The sequence below is a fragment of the Cibotium barometz genome, chromosome 50, assembly GCF_041138505.1.
Source record: "Cibotium barometz isolate CiBa-2024 chromosome 50, ASM4113850v1, whole genome shotgun sequence".
Taxonomy (NCBI): Eukaryota; Viridiplantae; Streptophyta; class Polypodiopsida; order Cyatheales; family Cibotiaceae; genus Cibotium; species Cibotium barometz.
In genome coordinates, this window is record NC_141095.1 from 43928104 (window position 1) to 43950554 (window position 22451).

The 22451-nt window shown below is 43.1% G+C and overlaps 1 protein-coding gene across 2 annotated transcripts; it reads left to right on the forward strand.

The window, feature by feature from the left end:
- The first annotated feature begins 6810 nt into the window (after positions 1–6810).
- LOC147610144 (ERAD-associated E3 ubiquitin-protein ligase HRD1B-like) lies at positions 6811–22060 on the forward strand. Of its 2 annotated transcripts, none has more exons than XM_086787299.1 (7): positions 6811–7465; positions 19797–19973; positions 20093–20242; positions 20323–20540; positions 20637–20823; positions 20978–21356; positions 21478–22060. In XM_086787299.1, exons 1-7 carry the CDS (start codon positions 6933–6935, stop codon positions 21616–21618), a joined length of 1785 nt encoding a protein of 594 aa, XP_086643425.1. In that variant the 5' UTR covers positions 6811–6932; the 3' UTR covers positions 21619–22060. The 2 variants fall into 2 exon arrangements, with proteins under 2 accessions (XP_086643425.1, XP_086643424.1); XM_086787298.1 differs by having other exon boundaries at positions 6813–7465; positions 21469–22060.
- The last annotated feature ends 391 nt before the right edge of the window (positions 22061–22451 follow it).

The following is a 22451-nucleotide window of genomic DNA, read 5'->3' on the forward strand; positions in this document are numbered from 1 at the left end:
TCTCATATGAGGGGGTGGGGGCGCATATGAGCGTCATCGCCCGTATGTGCCTCTCAACCCTGATTGTTTCATTAGCTAGCTCCTTTGGTTCAAAATCCTACTGGCTTACGATAAAAGTAGGTGGGGGTGCCTATGGGCACCGACGCCCATATGCGCTTCTCAACGAGCTCTCAACAGCTTAATTTTTTAGAGGGCGCCTCTCTACAATTTATTTTTTTAGAAAAACTATTTAAATGACAATTGTGATTTTTAGAAAACCCCCCTCCCTCCCCCCTCTTCATATTTTTAATAAAGTGAGTAAGTGAACAAGCCTATCACTCATGTAAACCCATAAAAAGGTCATGTACACTAGGTTAGTTGTGTAGGTGGCACACAATGGAAGCGTGTTGAAAAGAGTCCTCCAAATAATTATTTGTTTACCTTACCAAATGTGCTTCCAAATTTGAACCCACAAAAACTTTATAGCTTGTAGAACAACATTAAGTGGAAAGAAGGGGGGACATATGGGCGCCTTACTCCCCTTACCCCCTCTCTTCCCCTTACTCCTTCCCTCCTTCCCTCCCTCCCTTTTTCCTTCTATCTTGTTGTCTCTCTTCCTCTATCTTGTTGTTCTATATTAAATGCTGAATATTCTTCATTAATACATAATATCTTTAAGTTAAATGCTGAATATTCTTCATTAATACATAATATCTTTAAGTTAATGTTGAATATTATTTATTAATTTTTAAATATTCAACAATATTTCTATTTTCTATTGATACAAACAAAATTTTAATCTATTAGGTCATTGTCAATGGTATAAATGTTTGAGAGTTTTTTTAAATTAAGTGTATTAGTATTACAATATTTGTTTCATTTTTACATTTTATTCTTCATTTTGAGATTCTTATTGGATTTGGAGATTTTAAGTCTAAACGTTTAGCTAATAACACCTCTAGTCTCTAACTGTACATTAAGAGCTTGTGTTTACAATGGATTGCTTTGCTATATCAGTATTCTTTGGTGCCTACAACAATGACCACATGGTCTCCTTCCCATGTGTGCAGGTCAATATTTGGTACTTTAAAGATTGGGAGCTACAATCTCCTCTCTTTCGTAATCCTAAAGCTTCTATTACTATGTTCGCCATGTGTGAGCAAGAAGACAACCCAAATCACTTAATTCAATTGTATCCAAGCAAGACCACCTCCCTCTCTACCGTGTATGTTTTTTATAGAGGGAGTTGTCAAACAAATACCTAGTGATTCTGTCAAGTGAGTTTGAGCAATCTACTCCAATTGATGAAAGTACTTTTATGGATCTCACAAAAGGAGCTCCATCGAGTTCTCTAGAGGTAAGTTGATATCACAACCAATGAACCTTTTACAATGAGCCTGGATGCAGTGCAAAAGGGTGATGAGATGAACAACATTGTCAACTTCATAATGAACTCTTACTCTCATGGTGGTATTTTGAAGAAAATGTTGATGGCATGTTTGTGTATACAAAAAGTCCATGAAGTTCCCGCAATATATAATAGCAACATTGCTTTTGAGGTCCCATACACAGGTGATTCTTCTCTTTCTCCCATGTATGATATGAAACAAATTTATGTGACAGCCATTGCTGGACCAAACAAGCAAAGACTATTGTGAAGTTCCTTGGCGTTGTGTGAGGAAGAGCTATTGTGGAGAGGTTTTTGAACACACCAATAGTCTTTGTGGGAGATTAAGAATCAATGGCCAAGCAAACAAGATGTCATGAGCGTTTGTTTATATTTAATTGAGTACTCACACAATATGATGCAACTAACTAATATCTTGAATTATAGAGAAAGCACCCCAAGTGGGGATTTCAACCCATGGTATTGGATTGTTGTCTTGTTTTTATTGTAAAAGCATGCCTATTTGCATTGTAAAGTGTGGGGCCTCTACATACTACTACATGCTTGACCTTCCTCGTTCAACGAGACTGATGATACACCAAGGTGTGCATGAACACGCAGTTCAGAAAGGGACTTGTCGTGCTGCCATCAATAGGACTAGGGAGCTAGTGAAGTAGGCAGTATTTGAGTTATTGTCCTTTGGACCACATAAGATTCAAATGATAATCATGAAGTGCCTTGTCATGGATACAGTGGTGAGGCCCGAAAGTGAAATTAATAATCAGATTGGCCCAATGGAGCTTGGGAGTCTTTTAGACAACCTCTCATCAAGCACACAGGTGCAGAGTTCTATAATGTATATATTTCGATCAAAGTTCAATTAGAAAGTTTTTTTTAAAATTTATGCCATATTTCATTTGTACTACTTAGGTTCAAGAGAATGATTAAGGCTTCAAAGCATGTTGGACGCTCTAGTGGAGCAGAGTCCAGCATACTAGAGCTGAAGAAACAATGTGCCTATGAATTCTTTCACGGGAGTAGGTTTTGTGGACAAGGGACAAAGGACCACTAGCATTGTTATGTCTTCAAGATGTCTACTACTGGACCATCTTCAAGTGTCAACTTGGTGAGTCGAATGCATTGCTTTGGGAATGGAGATATGAAACATGCTTGGGCTTGCTTTGACTATGTGCGTAGGGTTCCAGGGTGGACTACAATGGAGGCACATGTTTATCACCCCAAGTATACTTCGTGATTGTACTTATGCAAAGTCCATGCCTATTAAGACTTTACATGTACTTATGTAAAGAAGATCATGCTTCAGTGTACAAGAGCTTATGACAATTTCCACTTGCGAAATGAAGGAGGAAGACACCAATGCACAAGCCATTTTTAACGATGTAGTGGAGCAAAAGGGGCTGCCAAAACCAGACTTTGTCGACTTCATGGTAGACGAAGCTGGGGTAAATTGGAGGGCAGTGAGGTCTATTTTACAATGGCAGGCCAGAAAACAAAATGGAGGGTAGAGAAAGATTATGCTTGTTCCATTTGGAACAAAGTCTACACATACACACACAGCGGTATGTGGTGAAGAAAGATCATGCTTGTTCCATTAGGAACAAAGTCTCCATATACACACACAGTGGTACATGGTGAAGAATTACCAGGATGAGCATCAGCTTTTGTGGAGGTGTGCTGAAAGCAAGGAGGACGCCTTAGCTAAATACAGATATTTAAGAATGTGTGGGTTAATGGCAAAGTGACATATGGAAATATTCTTGCTATGGATTGTTAGCTAAGAGCTGGTGGAATGTCCGATACCCTCATTGGATAAAATAGCTTGTCGGGGTGAGACAATCATTTATTGGTTAATGGTAGTTATATTTGTATTTGATATTATCTTTTATTTCCTTGTTCATTAACAGGTTATTTATGACTCTACTGAGACAATCATTTATTGGTTAATGGTAGTTATATTTGTATTTGATATTATCTTTTATTTCCTTGTTCATTAACATGTTATTTATGACTCTACATCGATGTACGTTTCATGGACGAGCTTGGCAAAATCCAAGCACGCAAAATGGCTTACTCGCAAGGGGTTGAAGGGGACCATCTCTCTTTACGAGACATCAGCAGTGAGACAGACCTAGCAAATGCACTACTTCAAAGTGTAAAAAAGGTAAGCATTCCAACAAGGGAAGCACTTAGGGTCTGGTCCAAGCATCACAAACTTATTAGAGAGGTGTGCTAACAGGAATAGATTATCACCAAGCCCACAACCGTAACAAGTAGGATGGTGGGAGAAACAATTAGAGGAACTCCCATGTTTCACATTCCCAATGTCATGGGCAGCGCAACAGGACAATGCACCATAAGCGGTGTCCACAAACTATCATGGATGAGGATGGAAATAGCTCCCATGGGCTTGAATATGTTACTTAGAATCAACCTCGAAAGGGTAAAGGAAATAAATTTGAATTTGCACAAAAGTAGCAAACAAACGGAGGAGTGCAAATAGAGGAGGGAGTGCAAAGAGTATGAGAATCAGATATTCATGATACAATGTGGGAAACTCGTCATTCAAAAATTAATGGCAAAGTCAATTCTTCGACCTTCTAGGTGCATGTCTCAGATTTGGCATCTAGTAGGTTTGCCATGCATGTCGAGATGCGTGTTACTGGTATTTTTGTCTCTAGAATCCCTTGCATGTATCTGGATAATTTGTTGTGTGCAGTGAGCACTACTCGCTCTTTTGAATTGTATCCAATATATTTCCCTCACTGTTGGTTTTCTCTGGTTGCCATGCCACCAAGGAGGAAACCTCTCCATGATATCAGTAATATCATGAAGTTGATCGGCATCCATCTTCATCCTTGTTGCTTGGTTCTCATGAACATGCTAGTCCCTCTGCTTCAGCACTGCTTTGTGATGAAGACCAACCTTCCACATCAACTATAACCAGGGTTGAATGCTATCCTTATCCTCGAATTGTGACGCCTCCGGAAGGCACCTATACTATTCGTAGCCTCCGTGCAGTGAAGAATAGAGCACAGTCTTCTGGTATTTTCTATTTTCTTTGTAATGATTATGCTGACTTCATGGGAAATAATCAGCATATGAATCGTTGCTGCACGTAGACTTGCCAAATATGTTTCTGTTGCTACTTGTTGATTCTTGTGAAGCCCACTAACTAAACTGCTTATTTGGTTTTGTTGCTTAGATCTGATGTCAAATTATTCCGCCTTTGGTACAACGCTCATTTGGTTAGCATACTGGTTTTGCCGTCCGTAATCCGCTACATATATCAGACTTATATTAGTTCAATGTTGCTATACATTAATTTATTTGAGAGTGGTCATTTAGTTCGCTTATTGGTTTTGGAGTCGTAAACAGCTACATACATACATATATCAGACTTATATTGGTTCGATGTTGCTATATATTAATTTCGTTAAGTTTGCTTTTCATGTCAAATGTCCATTTCGATTTTTATCATAACAAACTTGAAAGCTTATTTTCTTCCCTTGTTCCCTTTCATTGTATTTTACAATAGGTAAATGTGTACATTAATCGTATTCATCCGTATATTAATTAGCTTTTCATTTCTAAATTATACGTGCCCAGTTTTTGGTTTCTGATTTAATTAATTAGCTTATTTTTTTTTAAAATATGAATGTCATATAGTTACCCTCATCTCTACATTCAGCTTGTTTATTCTTTCGTTATCAAGCACCATTTCTTTTGCAACCGTCAACGTTTATAAATGTTATGGATCTTTTTCCTTCATTTCTTGATATTTATGAAGTATTCAAAGAGCATGAATAACAATAATAGTTGGACCATGATGTTGAAAGATTTAAATTTCATAATACCCTCCACTAGGCGCTTGACAAATGCATGTGTAAAATAAGCACGGACAATGTTAATAAACACTTGGGTAATTACATTCAGGTTTTCAATTCCATAATAATGTGCAAGAGAAAAATTTCATAATACCCTCCACTAGGCACTTGAAAAATGTACATGCAAAATAGTAAGCACTTAGGCAATCTTTTCAATTCCATAGTAATGTTTAACATTGATTATGTAATAAAATAAATGTTAACAAGTAAAACTTTATTGCGCAGCAAGATCTTCTCATAAAGAATCGGAAGGAAAGCAACCCATGATAAATGAAAAGAATGTAAACTCAGAGCTCTCTGTGCACAAAATTCCACAATTTCTACCAGAGAAGAAAAAAAACCTCTTTGAAGTATCAATCACAGTGGCTATAGGAAATAGAGACATACATCTCTCATGTTGGGAGCCACTTAAAGAGACATACATCTCTCATGTTGGGAGCCACTTAAAGAGTTTATAAGAATGGGTTGTTTAAAAGGAATATTTGCACTTAAAAAAGGTGGTACTTTGAACCACTTACATTTTCAAATGGTTGTAAGTCTTATGGCGCTATCACTCATAAGCATACGGAAAACCATCAAAAGATACTTAGGGTGGGATTTGTTCAAACCAGAGGGTGCTATAGTAATATGTAGAGGATTAAGACAGATAAAAATGCACATGTTTGAAGGCATGATAGGATACTGTATGAAAGATTCACATAAACCATTTCAAGTTTTTTCGCATAATATCTCCATTGAGGAGATAACAAGAGGCCGGCAATTGTATTGTCTTTATGGACAAGCAGACTTAAAAAACAAAGTATGCTTATCACTGTAAATTTGTTTGAATAGGCACATGTGTACATGGACAATTACATAGTCAACAAGATGGGTGCTTCGCGATACAAAGTACTCTTCTCAAAATGGTTCGAACGAGGAAATACTATCCAGTAGCTTCATGGATAATTCCAAAGGCTGAATCTGGCATGAACAGGATAAGGTTTGCTGCCGTTTGGAAAGCGATGAAGCTCCCTCATCTGACCCAATGTATAGCTATTGATGAAATATTCTTTGCAGATACTTCAGGTTATAGATACTTCAATCCTTTTTTACATAGCGTATATTAGAGAAGATGACGAAGGTCAAGATGATGGAGGTGAAGATGCAAAGTGATGAAGGTGTGCATAATGTAGAGCTTGGGAGTCGTGGTGGTCCATTTTCATTGACGATGACCAGGACAATCAACCACAAGAGAACTATTTTGGATCATATTTTTCTGTTTGGGAAAGAGCATACAAGTTTAAAAAAGCAATTGTGCCCATCAAACATAGAAAAATAACGTAATTATCCCAATTTATAACCCTAAGCTTAGCTTAACTTCATACCAAAAGTGAAATATACTCAACTTTGACCACGAGGAAGTTACCCGACCATATCCCCAAAAGTAAATAGAGAAAGCCACGTCGGACAAGGAGCTTAAACAAACTACCAATAAGACAGGGCCACGTCAAAACGCCAGCACGAAGAGTACTTCATATCCTCTGTAGGAGGCTTCATCTTCTTGTTTCTGTACATTTACCCAGTTCTTCTTTTTCGCCCGCCCGTGCGGCCGTTCAAGTAGGAGGAGAACATCGGCACTCTTTCGGTTACTCTGCGAGGAAAAACCACAGCAGGCGGCGGGGATGGTGAAGCTAGGGACTTATGCGGCGGCGAGCGCTGTGGGGGCGGCAGCGGTGGTTTTCCACGCCTTCCACAGTCGGGGCCAGTTCTATCCGGCGATGCTGTACTTGGCCACGTCCAAGATCAGCCTGGTTCTGCTGTCCAACATGGCCCTTGTCCTGATGTGCGCGGTGTGGCAGATGGTGAAGCTGATATTCCTGGGGCGTCTGCGGGAGGCGGAGGTGGAGCGGCTAAACGAACAGTCATGGCGCGAGCTCATGGAGATCCTCTTCGCTATGACAATCTTCCGGGAAGAGTTTAACGTGCTCTTTGTGGCCATGGTCACCGTTCTCCTCTTTATCAAGGCATTCCACTGGCTTGCCCAGAAGCGCGTGGAGTTCATTGAGACCACCCCATCCGCCTCCCGTCTCTCCCACTTCCGCATGATCTCCTTCCTTCTCCTTCTCCTTCTCCTCGACTCCGCCTTCCTCTACAACTGCGTCTCCTCCCTCTTGCGCACCAAGCGTCCATCGGTTGCCCTGCTTTTTGCCTTCGAGTAAGTCCATCTTTTTATCATTCTGCAGATCTGCTGGTGATATCAGTTGCTTTCATTATTGTTAAGAAGCAAGATTATAGTAGTCAACAAATCAATACAGAAACACACTCCTTGACGTTGGATTCGACATAGAATTTCTCATTTTTACACTAAATGCAGGAATCTGGCCCTTAAGTATGTAAACAAACGCCAAAGTAGGGTTTGAGACATGTGCCGTACCCTTGTCTTGACACCTGGTGGACAGGATTCTGAGAACGACGACTTGTTTTGGTTTGACCATTAGTGCTCAGAAATGAACAACAATAAAACGGATGCATTGCAGCCTTACTACCTAAGGAACTATATTGCCGAGTGTTGTGTGCAGATACATTGCACATGACCCAAAACTGAGGTTTCATGGCCCGCTTGCCCTTTTAAAAACTTGGGGAGACATGTGCCGTACCCTTGTCTTGACATCTGGTGGACAACTACTTGTTTTGATTTGACCATTAGTGTCAGAAGTGCACTAACAATAGAATGGATACATTGCAGCCTTACTAGCTAAGGAACTATATTGCCGAGTTTAGTATGCAGACATGACACAAAACTGAGGTTTAATGGCCCACTTGCCATTTTAAAAACTTGGGGGGCATTTGCTTCTTAATTGGAGTCAAACGCTACACTCGACCAAGACTAGCTGCAAAATATGTGACTTCTGTGAGCCCAGTTGGTTTTGACCCGGCCTGCCAATGAGCAGATACAGGGATCCAGCCTTGACAATCTCACAGAAAAAAAAGAAGTTTGAGCTGGGTCAGCATTTGCAAAAGGACTATGTTCTGCTGCTGGAGAAGTGTTTTTGACTTGGGTGGATTTTTCTCACTGTGTATTGCTGGGCGGAAATTGGACATCTTTGAATTGGGACAAGCTTTGTCCAGTTTTGGAGGAGAGTCAGCTGCTGCAGGATCTCGACTGAACTAGTGCTATTTCTCGCGCAAGGCTCAAGTTGAAATAAGGCCATGTCATATCTTGGTGTGGGTTTGGCCATTTAAAAACTCTTTGTAATTTACAACTGAAGAACCACCATTGACGTTTTTTGGCCAGCTGGATCCAATCTTGGTCAGATTCCAAGACAATGACTTAGGGATGGAGGATTGGTGGGAGGGGTTTTGGGTGCATTCTCAAAATTACTGGGGTCTGCCAAATTTTTAAATGTTTTAATGTTGTGAGACCCAAATTCTAAAGGGACAAGAGGCAATCAGCCCATGTTGTGTGTGACAAGAGGCTGTGCGTGCAAGCTAGGCAGGGCACTCGGAATCGGAAACGATATGATGTCCGCCAAACTAACCCAAGTGTCAATGCATTTATTGCAAGAACACAAAATCAATGCCACCTACTTGTTTGACGAACTCCTATACCCATTCTTCAAATCTTCCAAGAGTAGTCCAAGGCTTCTTAGTGTCAGATTTTATTGTCTTGGTTCTCAGTCAGTAAGGAGTTTAGTCCTTAGCATATCTAGCAAGGTTTCTTAGTTGCTGAAAGATTTGTGCACCTTGGCATTAGTATCATAGCAGTTTTTCCTATGCTACTTGAGTCTTGACAATAAAGGTACTAGATCATGTGTGGAACTTTTTGTCACAGAGATTCTCTTTTAGATTTGCAAATGAGATTTGGAGCTTGTCAATGAAAATTTTAGCCTCAAATGCAGCTGTTGGAGGGGACAGCTGATAGACTCAATGACGACATGTCTTGATGATTATGCACATGATGGAGAAGCAACTTGAAATATGGATGGAGCACTTGGTGACCCGCCAAGTTTGTGTTCTACTTTGAGTCGTGCCTATTTGCAGTCCGTATTTTTGTAATACTGGTTGCACATGTTCAAGCTGCTCTCTAGCTCACTTAGGTCTTTCAAAATCATTCTAGCTGTTGGGTTGTGATGTTTGAGAGCTTAGGGTGGATAAAAATGATGATTAGACATGGTGGTTAATCATGGTACACAGCCTAAGCAAAATGAGTAGCACTAATGAGAAATGATGAAAACTAATGACTCAAGTGATTAGCATAAGCAAGTGTATTCCATTCATTGATTCATGGCCTTAAATAGGCTCTAAGTACAAGCCACTAGGGCTAGGAATCCACGTCCACAATCATTTGCTCACTCTAATGATGGATGATTATTTGCTTTTTCTAATACTCCCCCTCAAGTAAATATCAATCATTTTGGACTTGTGGATTTACTAAGCTCTACTAGGCTTTAGTTTCACCACCTTAGTCTAGACATGTTTGGATTTACTGAGCTCTTTTTGGCTTTGGTTTCACCAACTTAGTCTAGTGAGGTTTTTACAAAAGAATAGGGAATTTTTGTAGAGTGGCTTTGGCTCAAGGAGGCTTTAGTAAGCCCATTCATTGTCATGTACAAGTTTGACTTCTTCTTTGGAAGCGTCTCTTCATTGCTTGTCATTGCTTGCAGGATGTGCTGAGGATGCCCTCTTTTTGAAGATGCAATTCTTTTGTCACGTGCATCTTGCACGTGGATGCCACATGGACATATCTTAGCAGCAGGTGTTGGACCTGGAGTGGAAGCTGGTTCCATGTGAGCCCCAGTCCGGGACAAGTCAGCTAGGGTTCCACTCTTAAGAGTCCAAGCTCAAGTGTGCATTGTCCTACACATCAAGCAATGCCAGTTAGAACGCGTTTTCCAGCTCCTTTTTCTCTGTCTCCTCATCTCTTTCCTTCTCTTTTCCAAATCCCAATAGCAGATTCTCTACTTGACAACCCTTCTGAAGGGTCACTATCCACATCCGAGTTTGACACTTGAGTTAGTCGAGTTTGACACTTGAGTTGTAGATGTGAGCATTGGAGATTGGATTGATGGAAGATTGTGCGGTAGTATCCCGTGCTGCTTAACAAAAAGATGCTAGGTTGATTTCTTGCGGCTTTGGACGCAAGAGAGACACCAGCTTCTTCCTGGAGTCATCCCCCTGAGAGGATGAACTTGAGCAAGTATAATGGTAAACTCGATCCCACGACCCTTTATTTTTGGTTGTATGAGTTTGAAGCTTATTATGTTGCTGTAAGAAAAAATGATATTGATAGAGTGATCTTAGCTAGTTGGTACTTAGAAGGCGAGGCCATTCCAGGGTTTTATGCCCACACCAGATTAGGTATGGCAGCTAATGTCTGGGATGAGTTTGTCTTAGATCTTAAGCGGCGGTTTCTACCGCCCAATTACCTTGAGTAACTCGAAGACAAGTTTAGGGGAGCGTGTCAAGACGCGCAACCAGTCCTAGAGTTTACCAACTAAATTTTGAACTTATGTTTGCAATTAGGCATTTCTGACAAGGACAAGAAAGAGCGGTTCCTTTATGGCCTTGACACACATATCTAGTGGGAAGTGTATGTTTTGGCCAGCCACCTTTAAGGACGCACTCTTGCTTGTGCAGAGTGCTGAAATGAAGACGGGTGGGAAACCGAGTGTAGAAGAGATAGCTTAGTATAAGGAGGAGGGTAGGTGTTTCTTTTGTGATACAAAAGAACACACTTCTAAGGATTGTCCAACGAAGACTACCACTCCACAAACTACCACCTCAGTCTCCACGGCTTTCATGGCGAGCCTCGCTCCCACACAGGCCCAGCAGTCATCCCTAGTTCTTCGGACCCTGGTTCTTCGGTTAGTGCAATGGTGAGTTTGGAGCTTGAAGATAACCTGAAGGGCACCCAATACCAGGAGCATGGTTGTTTCCGTACACCATACGACCTCTTTTTGTATGGAATACCATACGATACGGTATCGTACAGTCCACAGTGCTAACAGTTGGCGCCTGCGCGGAATTTCGCCGTTAGCCGTTTTTGCCCGTTTGGATGCCTGTTTAGAGCCATTTGGATGCCCGTTGGAACTTGGCCTTGTGACTTGTCTTTAGCCACTCATATGTCATAGGCCCATATGGCATATGCTCATGAGTCATTGCCTACAGGCTATAGTCTCTAAGGCTCAAGCCCTCTAGCTTCTTCTCCACGCCTTCAAGCACTTAGCCCTTCAAGCGCTCTAGCCATCAAGCTCTAAGCCTCTAGGCTCTAAGGCTTAAGGTCTAGCCTCTAAGCCTCTAACTTCTAAGGCTTAAGCTCTCAAGCCCTTGAGAGCTAGAGTCTAACTCTAAGGCGTGAGCTCTCAAGCTTTAAACCTCCAAGCTCTCTAGCCCCTCTCTCTCTCTATTTCTCTCTCTTAAGCTCTCCATCTATGATCTCTCTCTCTCTCTCTCTCTTTGCCCCCCTCTCTATCCTTTGTTCCTCTATCTTCAAGGCTCCATAATCCATTGCCCAAGGCTCAAGCATCCCTCCTCCCCCCCTCTATACTCCTCTCTCTCAAGCCGCTTCTCTCTTCATGAATCACAATGACGAGAGACATGAATGAAGTTTTCATATTGCATGCCATCCATGTCTCACAAGCCGCCGGAAAATCAAAATGCTATAGGTGGACATGCAAGTATTGTGGCAAGGCTTATGTAAGCGGCCTCACTGGGCTTTGGGAGCACATTGCAAAGGTGGGGGGGTAAGTGGCACCATGTATGGAAGTGCCTCAAAACATCGCCGATGAGATGTTTAGAGCCATTAGGGGTGTCAACCGCCCAAGTAGGAACTCGAGCGCCCATGATGAGGTCATTTCCCCACCACGAGATACTTCCTCTCTCTCCGCCTCCGCCTCCGCAAAGAGGCCAAGGTCCGACCAAGGTATGAGGCAATCTTCTTTAGCCGAAGCTACTGGGGTTCCATGGGTCCCCTATCCCATCTTCGAGAGTGTCAACGTCAAGCGGAGATAGAGATTGCACGCACCGTTATTGAGTGCAATCTCTCCCTTAATGTGCTCAAGGTGGAGCAATGGAAGGCAATGGTGAAAGCCATTGCAAATGTGGGCCCGACACAAGATGGATGGACCATCGTCTCATACCACGACATGCGCACAAAACGACTTGACGAAGAGAGGGAGAGAATTGATAATTCTCTAGCACCCGTACAAGCAGGATGGGCCAAGTATGGGTGTAGCATCCTCTCAGATGGGTGGAGTGATAGAAAGAAGAGGGGAATCATCAATATACTTGTGTCTTCTCCTCTAGGCACATGCTTTGTACGAGCGGTGGATTCTGGGAAGAAGGGGAGGAAGACAACGGGCCACTTTATATATCGACATATCAAGCAAGCCATCATTGAGGTGAGAATCGTGAGGTGTGCCTTGCTTTTTTTCTCTTGAAAGTATGATTACGTTACTAACTTACTTTTTTAAATGTATTGGCATGTATGATGTAGGTTGGCCCAGAAAATGTGGTGCAAGTGATCACCGACAATGCGTCGAATTGCCGACAAATGGGTTGCTTGTTGGAGAGGGATTATCCCTCCATAGTGTGGACGCCATGTGCGTCTCATTGTGTAGACTTGCTCATGGAGGACATGTGCAAGTTGGAGTGGATGAGGACCATCATACGGCAAGCCACCTCCGTCGCCACCTTTTTCACCTCAAAGGTGAAGGTGCTTGCCATGTTCCATGCACATAGCACCCTTGAGCTAAAGAAGCCTTCCACCACATGCTTCGCATACATTTGGCTTCTCTCGGAGAGGCTATATGATGTGAAGACACCTCTTCGCCAAACAGTGGTCGGCCTGGAGTGGATGGAATGGGATGAGAGAGAGACGAGTGAGGCACAAGACATGCGAAAATTGTGCTTGCATGAGGATTTTTGGGCCGAGGTGCGGAGCATTGTCATTGCCATAACCCCCTTCTATAGTTTTGTGCATGACCGACATGGAGGGAGCTACCTTGGGCCTCTTGGTCCACTTCATGTGAGATGCCACCGCCGAGTTGCGCACTGTTCTTCCCTTGATCAGGACAAGCGTGAAGATGAGGTCCGCCCAACAATTTATGAGGAGCTTCCAAAAAATCTCTCCAAATCTTGTGAGGAGGATGAGACTACATGTGATTTAGAAGATCCAAATATCGAGCCAAAGAACTCGAAGACCAAGCCAGGGAGCTTGGGGATCGAGCTGAAGGATATGCTTCAAGTGGATTATAACGAAATCGGAGTAGAGGTGTTTGGAGTACCCCAACGCTCCAAGCTTAGCAAGAGGGGAGGGGATGTCATGTGCATCCGTTAATCCGGATGCTCATGGACATGATTATCTTTCCTAGCAAGTATATGGGCAGATTTGGACTGATTTTGTGGCCCTATAGGCGCCCAGAAGTGCCCGGAGCATGCGTCCATGGATGGGACACATTTGGGTAGAGTTCGGAGGCTAAATATGACTTTTATGTAGGTCAAAAAAGGCAAAACCGACCTGAACATGACTTTCCATCCTATCCCTATATAAAGGAGGTCAAAATGCAGGGAAAGACAAAAATCAGATAGATTGCTCAAGCATCTCATAGGTGTTGGCAAGAACGCCTACAAATGCAGCCCGAGGCAGCTCTAGGTAAGAAGGTGAGCATGTGAAGAGCACGACCAAGTTGTGGAATGAGCAAGCTTTTGTATACATGTAGATTAGCATTGCACGAATTGGATCTAGGTCAAGATCCAAGATCATTGTACATATTCATGTTTGGAATGCACAATAGATTAGTTCTACCTTGTCTTCTATTTGCTAAACATAGGATTAGCATTTATGTGTTTTGCTTAGTGGTAATCATAGACATGCTTTAGCAACACATGTCACATTCTTGGAAAGACGTGATGATTTTAAGTGTTGGAGAAAATTGGTTCTTTAGAGTAGTGACTAGATGTCCAGACTCCATACTCCTCATCTATCATGCTCTTTAAAGGATCTGCCAGTGTATCATCATCATCCGATAGTGCTCTAATAGCTGAGAGTTGAGTCAAAAGACTCTTCATGTGATCAACATGGGCAACGAATAACTCATGAGTGTTTAGCTTAAGCTCAAAGAACGCAATCGTCAATGCAATTTTAGAATTTCTACCCTTCAATTGCCCTAGCTTATCCCATGCTTCTAGAGATGACTCTATGTCAGAGATATGATGAATGTAGTTGTCACTAAGTGCCAATGCAATGATGAAAAAAGCTTTAGCATCTCTAGTGATCCATGCAAGCTAAGCATCTCTAGTGGTAGGCTTCTTTTCTCTCCCATTAACTGCAGTCCCTCATAAGATGGTACTTAACCTTCATTTGCCATGTATGGAAGACTTGACCATCCAAATGCATAGAATGGATTGCCATTTTTTTTAAACGAGTAGGAAGGTCTTACCCTACAATGTCTAATCCTTTACAATGGAGACTAGGTGCTTAATGACACTCCTTAATGACCATTTGTGCAATTCCCCCCCTTAATGACATAAGCAAAAATATAGTGTAAGTTGGAGGATGCAAAAGAAAGATATAGCCCTAGTCACATGGGTCGGGGATGGGAACGGGGATGGGGAAGGGTTTGGGAATGGGGAACGCCTGGAGGCAGGGAACAGGGATAGGGGGTGGGACTTACACAAAAAAATGCATCAATATATCCATCAAATGTTAAGTATTTATATTACATTTGAGTACTCTGAAAGAAAGGACACAAAATGACACAATTCATGATTCATATTACAAAAATAGTGTACTGGTAATTGTGTACACAAAACACAATACAACTGTCGAGACTCATGGTTGAAGCATAGTCTACTGTTTCTAGAATGCAGATACTAGAAAATAAACCATGTCTACATAAATATAGCTTGGGTAGTGGGCCCTAAAGGTTGAGCTCCACATGTGTGTCAAATCCCACGGATCTCCTCGTAGAACACTCTAGAAATAAGACTCAAACCCATAAGTCTTGGCTGTCCCCATCGAGCCACGAGTTGAGCTAACTAGCAAGATGTACCGACCAGCCTCTACCCCGTGACGTCCCATACCGCCACGGAGCTACCCTCATAGGCCTTGAGATTGCTGCCGGCCTCGGTTGCATGAAGCAGGTGCACGTCTGCACTAGATGGAGGCTCTTGACCATAGAGCTCTCACAAAGACTCGTGAGACTCTATGAACAACTGACTAACCTTGGCCACCCTTTTATAGGCCCTTGGCTGGTCATCGGGCGTCCACACTTTGTCCATACTTGGGTGCCCGCCCGTCAGTCTATCCCTAGCCCAGCTCGTCAATCAGCTTGCCTAGCTCCAAGCTTCCCCAAGCCTCAAAGCTAGTCTTGTGTACGTGTTTCACACGGTAGATACACTTTGTGCACATGACAATGTGACTTCCAAGGTTGAAGCCTGCGGCTCTGTGCTAATCTAAAATCATCAATCATAATCCATACTGAAGGAAATGTTGGCCTCATTATGAGCATCAGTCTCTGTGACCTCAACCTGGTCATTCTCCTTCTCTTGTTGCTGCCCCCACTCTACAAAAGGATCAACTTTTGCAATCACCCCCTTGCCCAACATACGCAAGTTGGCACTTACAAAAACCAAATCACGGGCTTTTTCTACGCCAAGGCGGTTTCTTTTCTTTGATGCAATGTGACTATAGGAGCTCCACAGTTGCTCCAAAAAAGAGGAGCTCATAGCCTGGCTGAGAATGCGAATAGCCAACTACTGTAACTCTAGTCCATCTGATCCAAAATCCTCCCACCACAAAGCTGCCCCAATAGGAGTCCGATCCTCCTGTGCATCGGGGCAACCATACATGCCACGAAACGAGTGAGTTGTTGCGCAATGATGGAGTGATAGAGAAGGTGGGAAGAGAGGCCCCCTTAATGTGGCAATGGGGTCCTCCCCTTACCACCTTTCACACCTGCCACAGCTTGTGACATGGCCAAAGGGGAGACGGGGTCCAAGGTGATGAGGGAGGGGGGGGCATTGCTGTTGGCGGCTAGCCAAAGGGTGCCACCCTCTTCAATATTTTTTTTTTAAATTTTAAATCTTTTTATATTAGCAAGTGCTTATTTTGCGCCTTGCACTAGGCTGTGGCACCAATCTCTCTAAGATAAACTGCCAACCACTATTCACCTCTCGATTATTTTCTTGACCCTTGCCTTGAAACTCGGGGTCCAAAATGTATGCTGCTGCATGCAAAGGAGAATGATATGCATTCCATCTTTTGATACAAAGATCTTTAACCATCTCATACTTGCTCTTGAGAGTATCCTCCTCATCCTCGTCATCATGATCAAATTGCTCTTGCTCTTTAATGAGCTCTTTCAATTGCTCAATCATCCTGTCCATGGCCTCATACACTTTCCCAATGCATGGCTTCATGCCATCAACAAATGCATTATGGGCTGCACCATTGCATCAATGTGACGCACATGCTTCCAAAACTCAAGATATCATCTTTGCATTTCCACCCTCCAGTAGTAGAGGCTAATGGAGATGTAGTGAACTCATCACTAATGAAAACTTACCTCAATGCGGCACTACATGTACTTAGCCAGCCCAACATTAGAAAGTTATACGCAAACCGTGTCTCCGAGTACTAAAAGAACTGCTTGCTTGATTTCTTATTAAACTCATGTAGTAAGTTTTGATGATTCAACACAAAAGTGACCATTTGACTTGCCCTCTCAATGATGGGCACAATCCAAGGCAACTTCCCTATTCTCCGTCACGCAGTTGCAACTTTATCAGTTAGGTCTCCACGACCTTAATCACAAGACGGTCAAAATGCTTCCCCAGCATTCTTGACATAAAAGAGCCATTTACAAACAGTTTACAAATACAGTTTCTATATTAACTCTCATTTTTCCACATTATCCCTCATTAATCCACATTACTTATTCCACATTCCATTTATATGTGTACTCATCCAATCACGTCATTTTCCATCTCTTCACTTCAGATTCCTTCACATCACATATCATATATCCACATCCATACATCCACATCCACATCCACATCCACATCCACATCCACATTAAAAACTACATGCTTACCTCCATTTTCACATCCTCATTTATACATCCACATCCCATATCCAATTATTGAGGCAATGTGCCATGCAAAATGACACTGTCACATGTGGATACATCCCTTCAACAACGGCACCTGCTTCCCTGTTGGCGGCCTTGCCATCCACAACAAATCCCACAACAAGGTCACTACCAATAAACTCTATTGTCTCTGTCCTCTCTGATGCAAGCACATCAGCACTGTTCCCAGTCCCTGATGCATCATGTGACGAAATGAAAGACATCTCTCCTTGAGATTAGGCCACTACCCCATGGATAGATTTTGTATCGCTCCATCCATCAGCGATGAGAGACACTCCATTCTTTTTCCACATATGCTTTGTGTTCTCTGCAGCTTGCTCTACAGCACGCCTCTCTTTCTCAAGAAGAGTGGTACGCAAGGTCTCTGAGGATGGGGGAGTGTAAGATGGACCGTACTCAGCCAATCTTCATCACCATAACCTTGAAGTACTCAGATCTGGCAGCATGGAAGGCAATATGATCATGAAAAAAGAAGTGAGCCATTGCCGTATCAACATCCTCCTTTCTCTTGGGATCCCATTTCTGATCAAGGGTACTCTGTCGACGTGCAGGAACCGTGGATGGCATGCTAAAGGATGCCTGTGGTGTGGATGATGTATGGCTAGCTGATGCTGATGCAGAAGCTCTAGAGCCTATACTACATGCCTCTGATACATATGGCCTGACAAATGCTGCGGGTCAACTGCCATAGGACGTGCCGCCCTCCTTGCTGTAAAGAGAGATGCTTGTGCTGCAGCCCGCTCTAAGAGCTCCGTCCTAAGAGCTCTTAGGTATATATATCTAAGAGCTCCGTCCTCTTCTCTTGGCTTACATTTGGGCAAAACCGCACCTCATGCCCAGACTCATGGAGAAGGTGAGCTCTCACCTTGTTTGTCCGACTTGTGTCAGAATACGCAGCGGAGATGATGACCAGATTTGGGAACACGAGCAAAAAAAAAAAACGCAGTGCAGAAAATCACAGCACAAGAGTGTGAGAGATAGAGCCGTGTAACTCTGCTCTATATACACAAGAAGATCCCGGGTATGATACAAAATGGAATGGGGGGCTGGGGGCCTATTTATATGGCCCCATATACCAGTCGGCCTGTGCTACAGGCAGCCGACTGGCCCTGATCCTCCACGACCAGCAAAAGCCTCCAGTCGGCCAGCGAAACTGAGTCGGCCAGAACAGAAATGTGGTTGGGTACATGAAGGTTCAGTCGGCCAGCATAAAGGCCCTCCTGCCAACATAGAAGCCACCCAAGCCATAGAAAAATGGGAAAAAATAGGGGAAAAATGCGGAGAGTGGGGAAAAAAGAGAAAACACCTCATAAGGGCGGGCACACCCGCAACAAAGGCCCTGGTGTATAAAAATAGACAGGAGATGACTTCTAACTTGTTCGTGTGTATGGGCGCCATAGATGTGAACCTCCCCTGCTTCCGGGTCTCTGGGCATTCACCTCTTCCCACCAAGACCAATTTGAACCCTTGCCCCCAACACGGGCTGCTGGTGCTCGCGAGGAAGAGGCCATTGAACTTCACTGGGGCCGATGGAGGTGTGGGCCTGTGGCGCACTCAAGGCTCAAGCCTCAAGAACCTGTGCTGCTGTGCAGTCACTGCACACTGCAGAGCAGAGATGGAGGAGCTGATACGGAGGAGAGCAAGACTGCAAGTGTGCACAGTTGACATCAGAGATGGAGGAGAGCAGCGATGGAGGAGCAGAGACGGAGGAGAGCAAGTGTGCACTGGTGACAGCAGAGACGAAGGAGAACACTCAGCAGAGATCGCTCGCACAACATGCTTTTTTTAAAACGTAAAAACATAAAACAAGGTGAAGCCTTCCCAAAAAGAAAATATCCCGTTTTTTTCTTCACGTCCCCAAACAGAGCTGCCAGCTGTCCCACAAAATTTACACGTCCTCGGGGATGGCTATCCCCTGGTGAGGGACGGAACATGGGATGTTCCCCCTGCAGAGGGATGCATCCCCGCGTGTGAGGGAGGCCGGGACGTCCCGAAGGCCTGGGACGGCGGGCATCCCCTGTGACTATGGATATAGCATGAATTAGTAACTCTCAATGTCAGGTTTGAAATGGTAGGGATTAGTGCATATAATATTAGCTTTAATCCACTATTAATGACAAATAACATAAAATTGAGAAAATGCATGATTCTCACCAACCAGTGGATAGAATGCTTCAAGATTTGATGTGTGCGCTTCTCATAGACCCAATTGATGAGCCCGAGTTTAGCTTCATTCCAAGTGTATGTGGGGGCCTAACTAGAGGAGAGTTGCTTCATTACACTCTCATTTCAACGTGATCTATTTTAGTTAGACGTAGACTTGTGTAGTTGACTTGATTGGGACTGTCAATAAAAACTTTTTTCATCATACATGATGGGACACTGATTTGGCAGGTACATGATATTGGCGACTTCCACAATTGCAATATTTCTTAAGTATGCCTTTTATGTCTGTGACATGTTCCTGGAGGGACAATGGGAAAACAAAGCAGTCTTTACTTTCTATTTGGAGCTCGTGCGAGATCTTGTTCATCTCTCTCTCTATTTGTTCTTCTTTCTGGTCATCTTCATGTAAGTACCTGCCTCACATGAGCCTGTGAATTTTGTTCTTGAACCACCTGCTGCAATCGATTCGAAGTTTTTGTCATGATAATGGAGCCCTCACTTGATGATGTATCTGTTGATCACAGAAACTATGGCTTGCCCTTGCATCTAGTGCGGGAGCTTTATGAAACTTTCCGTAACTTCAAATCTAGGGTTTCTGATTTCATACGCTACAGGAAGATAACATCAAATATGAATGATCGATTCCCTGATGCAACTTCAGAAGAGCTTGGCAGGTGACACTCACAGAAAAATCATGTGCCTTTTCTACGGTCTGTGTTTTTTATTGTGTTTTCTTTAACACTGCAACATACAGGAGTGATGCTACGTGCATTATTTGCCGAGAGGAGATGGTGGCAGCGAAGAAGCTTCTTTGCGGCCATCTGTTTCATGTGCACTGTCTGAGATCATGGTTGGAAAGGCAGCAAACATGTCCTACATGTAGGTCTCCGGTACTTGTTCCTGAGGGTGGGCCAACTGTTGCTGGCGGAGATGGGGCAGTACCACCTTTACAACCTCCGCAGCAAGAGCAAGGTCAGTCTTATTTCAGAGCTATGATTGTATATGGGAGCTCTTTGCATGATGTACCAGGTGACAATCACAATTTAATCTAATATGTGTTGTTTTTAGGTCGGGATGGTATGCCTGAAAGGCATGGAATTCATAGTCAACAACAGGGTCAATTACAAGGAACGATGCCGTCGGGGAGCTTTTATGCTTTGCCCGAGGCTGCTCGACTGCAAGCTGCAGCAGCTGCTGCCTCTCAGTACAACAGCTCATTCATTTACCCTGCTCTAAATGGGAGAGAACTGATTGGGTAATTAAGAAAATTTAAACTTACTGGTTTTATCTGTAGAGAAGAGAGTAGCTTTCTGTTTTTGTGGTTATTATGGCCTCTATGGAGTGAGCTTGCGGTAGCGTATATGTTCGAGATAGTGGCCAGGTTAACTTGTGATTCTTTTCTCTTTCAGGTATCCAATGTACTTGTACTACGTCCCACAAGCATATTTAGTGGCAGCACTTGGACAGAACCCAAGTGTTGGAGGTGCTGCTACAGTTGAAGCAGAGTCTAGAGAACCTTCTGGAGAGAGTAATGCAGGGTCAACTGGCTCAGGGGGGCTTCATCATCTAAATGGCCAAGGTCCACATATTTTACCGGCTGCCCTTGTCCCAGGGATGCTCAATCCACTGGGCCCAATGGGCCAATTCAGGTCTTTGAGATCCAAACAAGGAGGTGCTGAACAGGGTGGAAGGGAGAAAGTGCAGGATAGCTCTGTAGCTTCATCTAGTAATACAGCAACATTGGCAGCTTTAGAGATTCACCAGAGGCAACTACAAGAAGGCATTGCAGTAAGACAGACCTGTTATTTGATCTCTTTTTGTGGGTGTGCAGGCTTTTTTTAAAGTCATATTTTTATGGGGGTTAAAAGTGGCTTTCCTGTCTGATCTTTGAACATGGCAGGTTTTGCAGGATCGTCTGAGGAGAGTTGCAGATTTGCAGAGTCAGCTAAATCTTGATAAGAATTCTTCTGTTTTGTCCGGCAGTAAAGAGTCCAGCTCCATAGATTCGAAGGGAAAAGCTCCAGCTGATGACACATCGAGAGAGAAGTGAGGTCTGTTTATCCATTATGAAAACATGGCTGGGTTTCTGTCAGCTTGTGGATGGGCGTTACCTATCATGCACGGAGAAGTGATTTGGGTGGACTTAGTCTGAGCTAACTGCTATGGCTACATGTTTACTGTATGTACTGATGAGGGGGCATGGTCCCTTAGTTCAAAGGAAACAAATGTGCAGGTGCATCATGCTACTTGTTATGCGTATGAGTTGGGCCTTTCTTATTTTACGGAAAATTTCAGAGTTCTTGTAAAGGGTAGAGTGAACGCATGTGCTCAGGCATGTGAAAGCAGATGCAAGAATAAGAGAAGCGTTGACAAGCACTGTTCTTGTCGTTGGGATGGTCACCCTAAATGTGTCAAATACCTATATCCTTCTACAGTTGTTTTCATCAAGCATGTGTGTACACATTTTTCCCCCTTAAAAGTATTATTAAAAAGATTCTAGGCCTTGCTTGGTATTGCTAATGCTGTCTTTGGACCGTTATATCTCTCCCATCTTATTCCAGGAGTGCACAACATAGGATATTGACACATCAGCATTGGGAATTTTACTGAAATGAAAGCAAATGAGTTGATGACACATCAGTAGTGAGAATGTTAAAAAATTTAAGGCTAATAAAACCTTGACACATCAGCACACGGAATGTTAAAAAATACAGAGCTAATAAAAATTTGCATCATGTTTGGATCACTCATCCATCCAATTCTTACTAGGCCACACATTGTAATGGCTACATTCTTTTATGTAAGCATTATAATGGATGCAACTAAGTTTACTAAGATGCCTCAATGAAAGATGAAGACTTGGTATTACATATGTTTGTATCT

What these genes read in the sequence shown, in the direction of transcription:
- LOC147610144 (XM_086787298.1), top strand. Translation starts at nt 6,933, where the DNA reads ATGGTGAAGCTAGGGACTTATGCGGCGGCGAGCGCTGTGGGGGCGGCA. An exon ending in ACCTCCGCAGCAAGAGCAAG is followed by an intron (nt 20,541 to 20,636) that starts GTCAGTCTTATT and finishes TGTTGTTTTTAG; the next exon opens with GTCGGGATGGTATGCCTGAA. An exon ending in AACTACAAGAAGGCATTGCA is followed by an intron (nt 21,357 to 21,468) that starts GTAAGACAGACC and finishes TGAACATGGCAG; the next exon opens with GTTTTGCAGGATCGTCTGAG.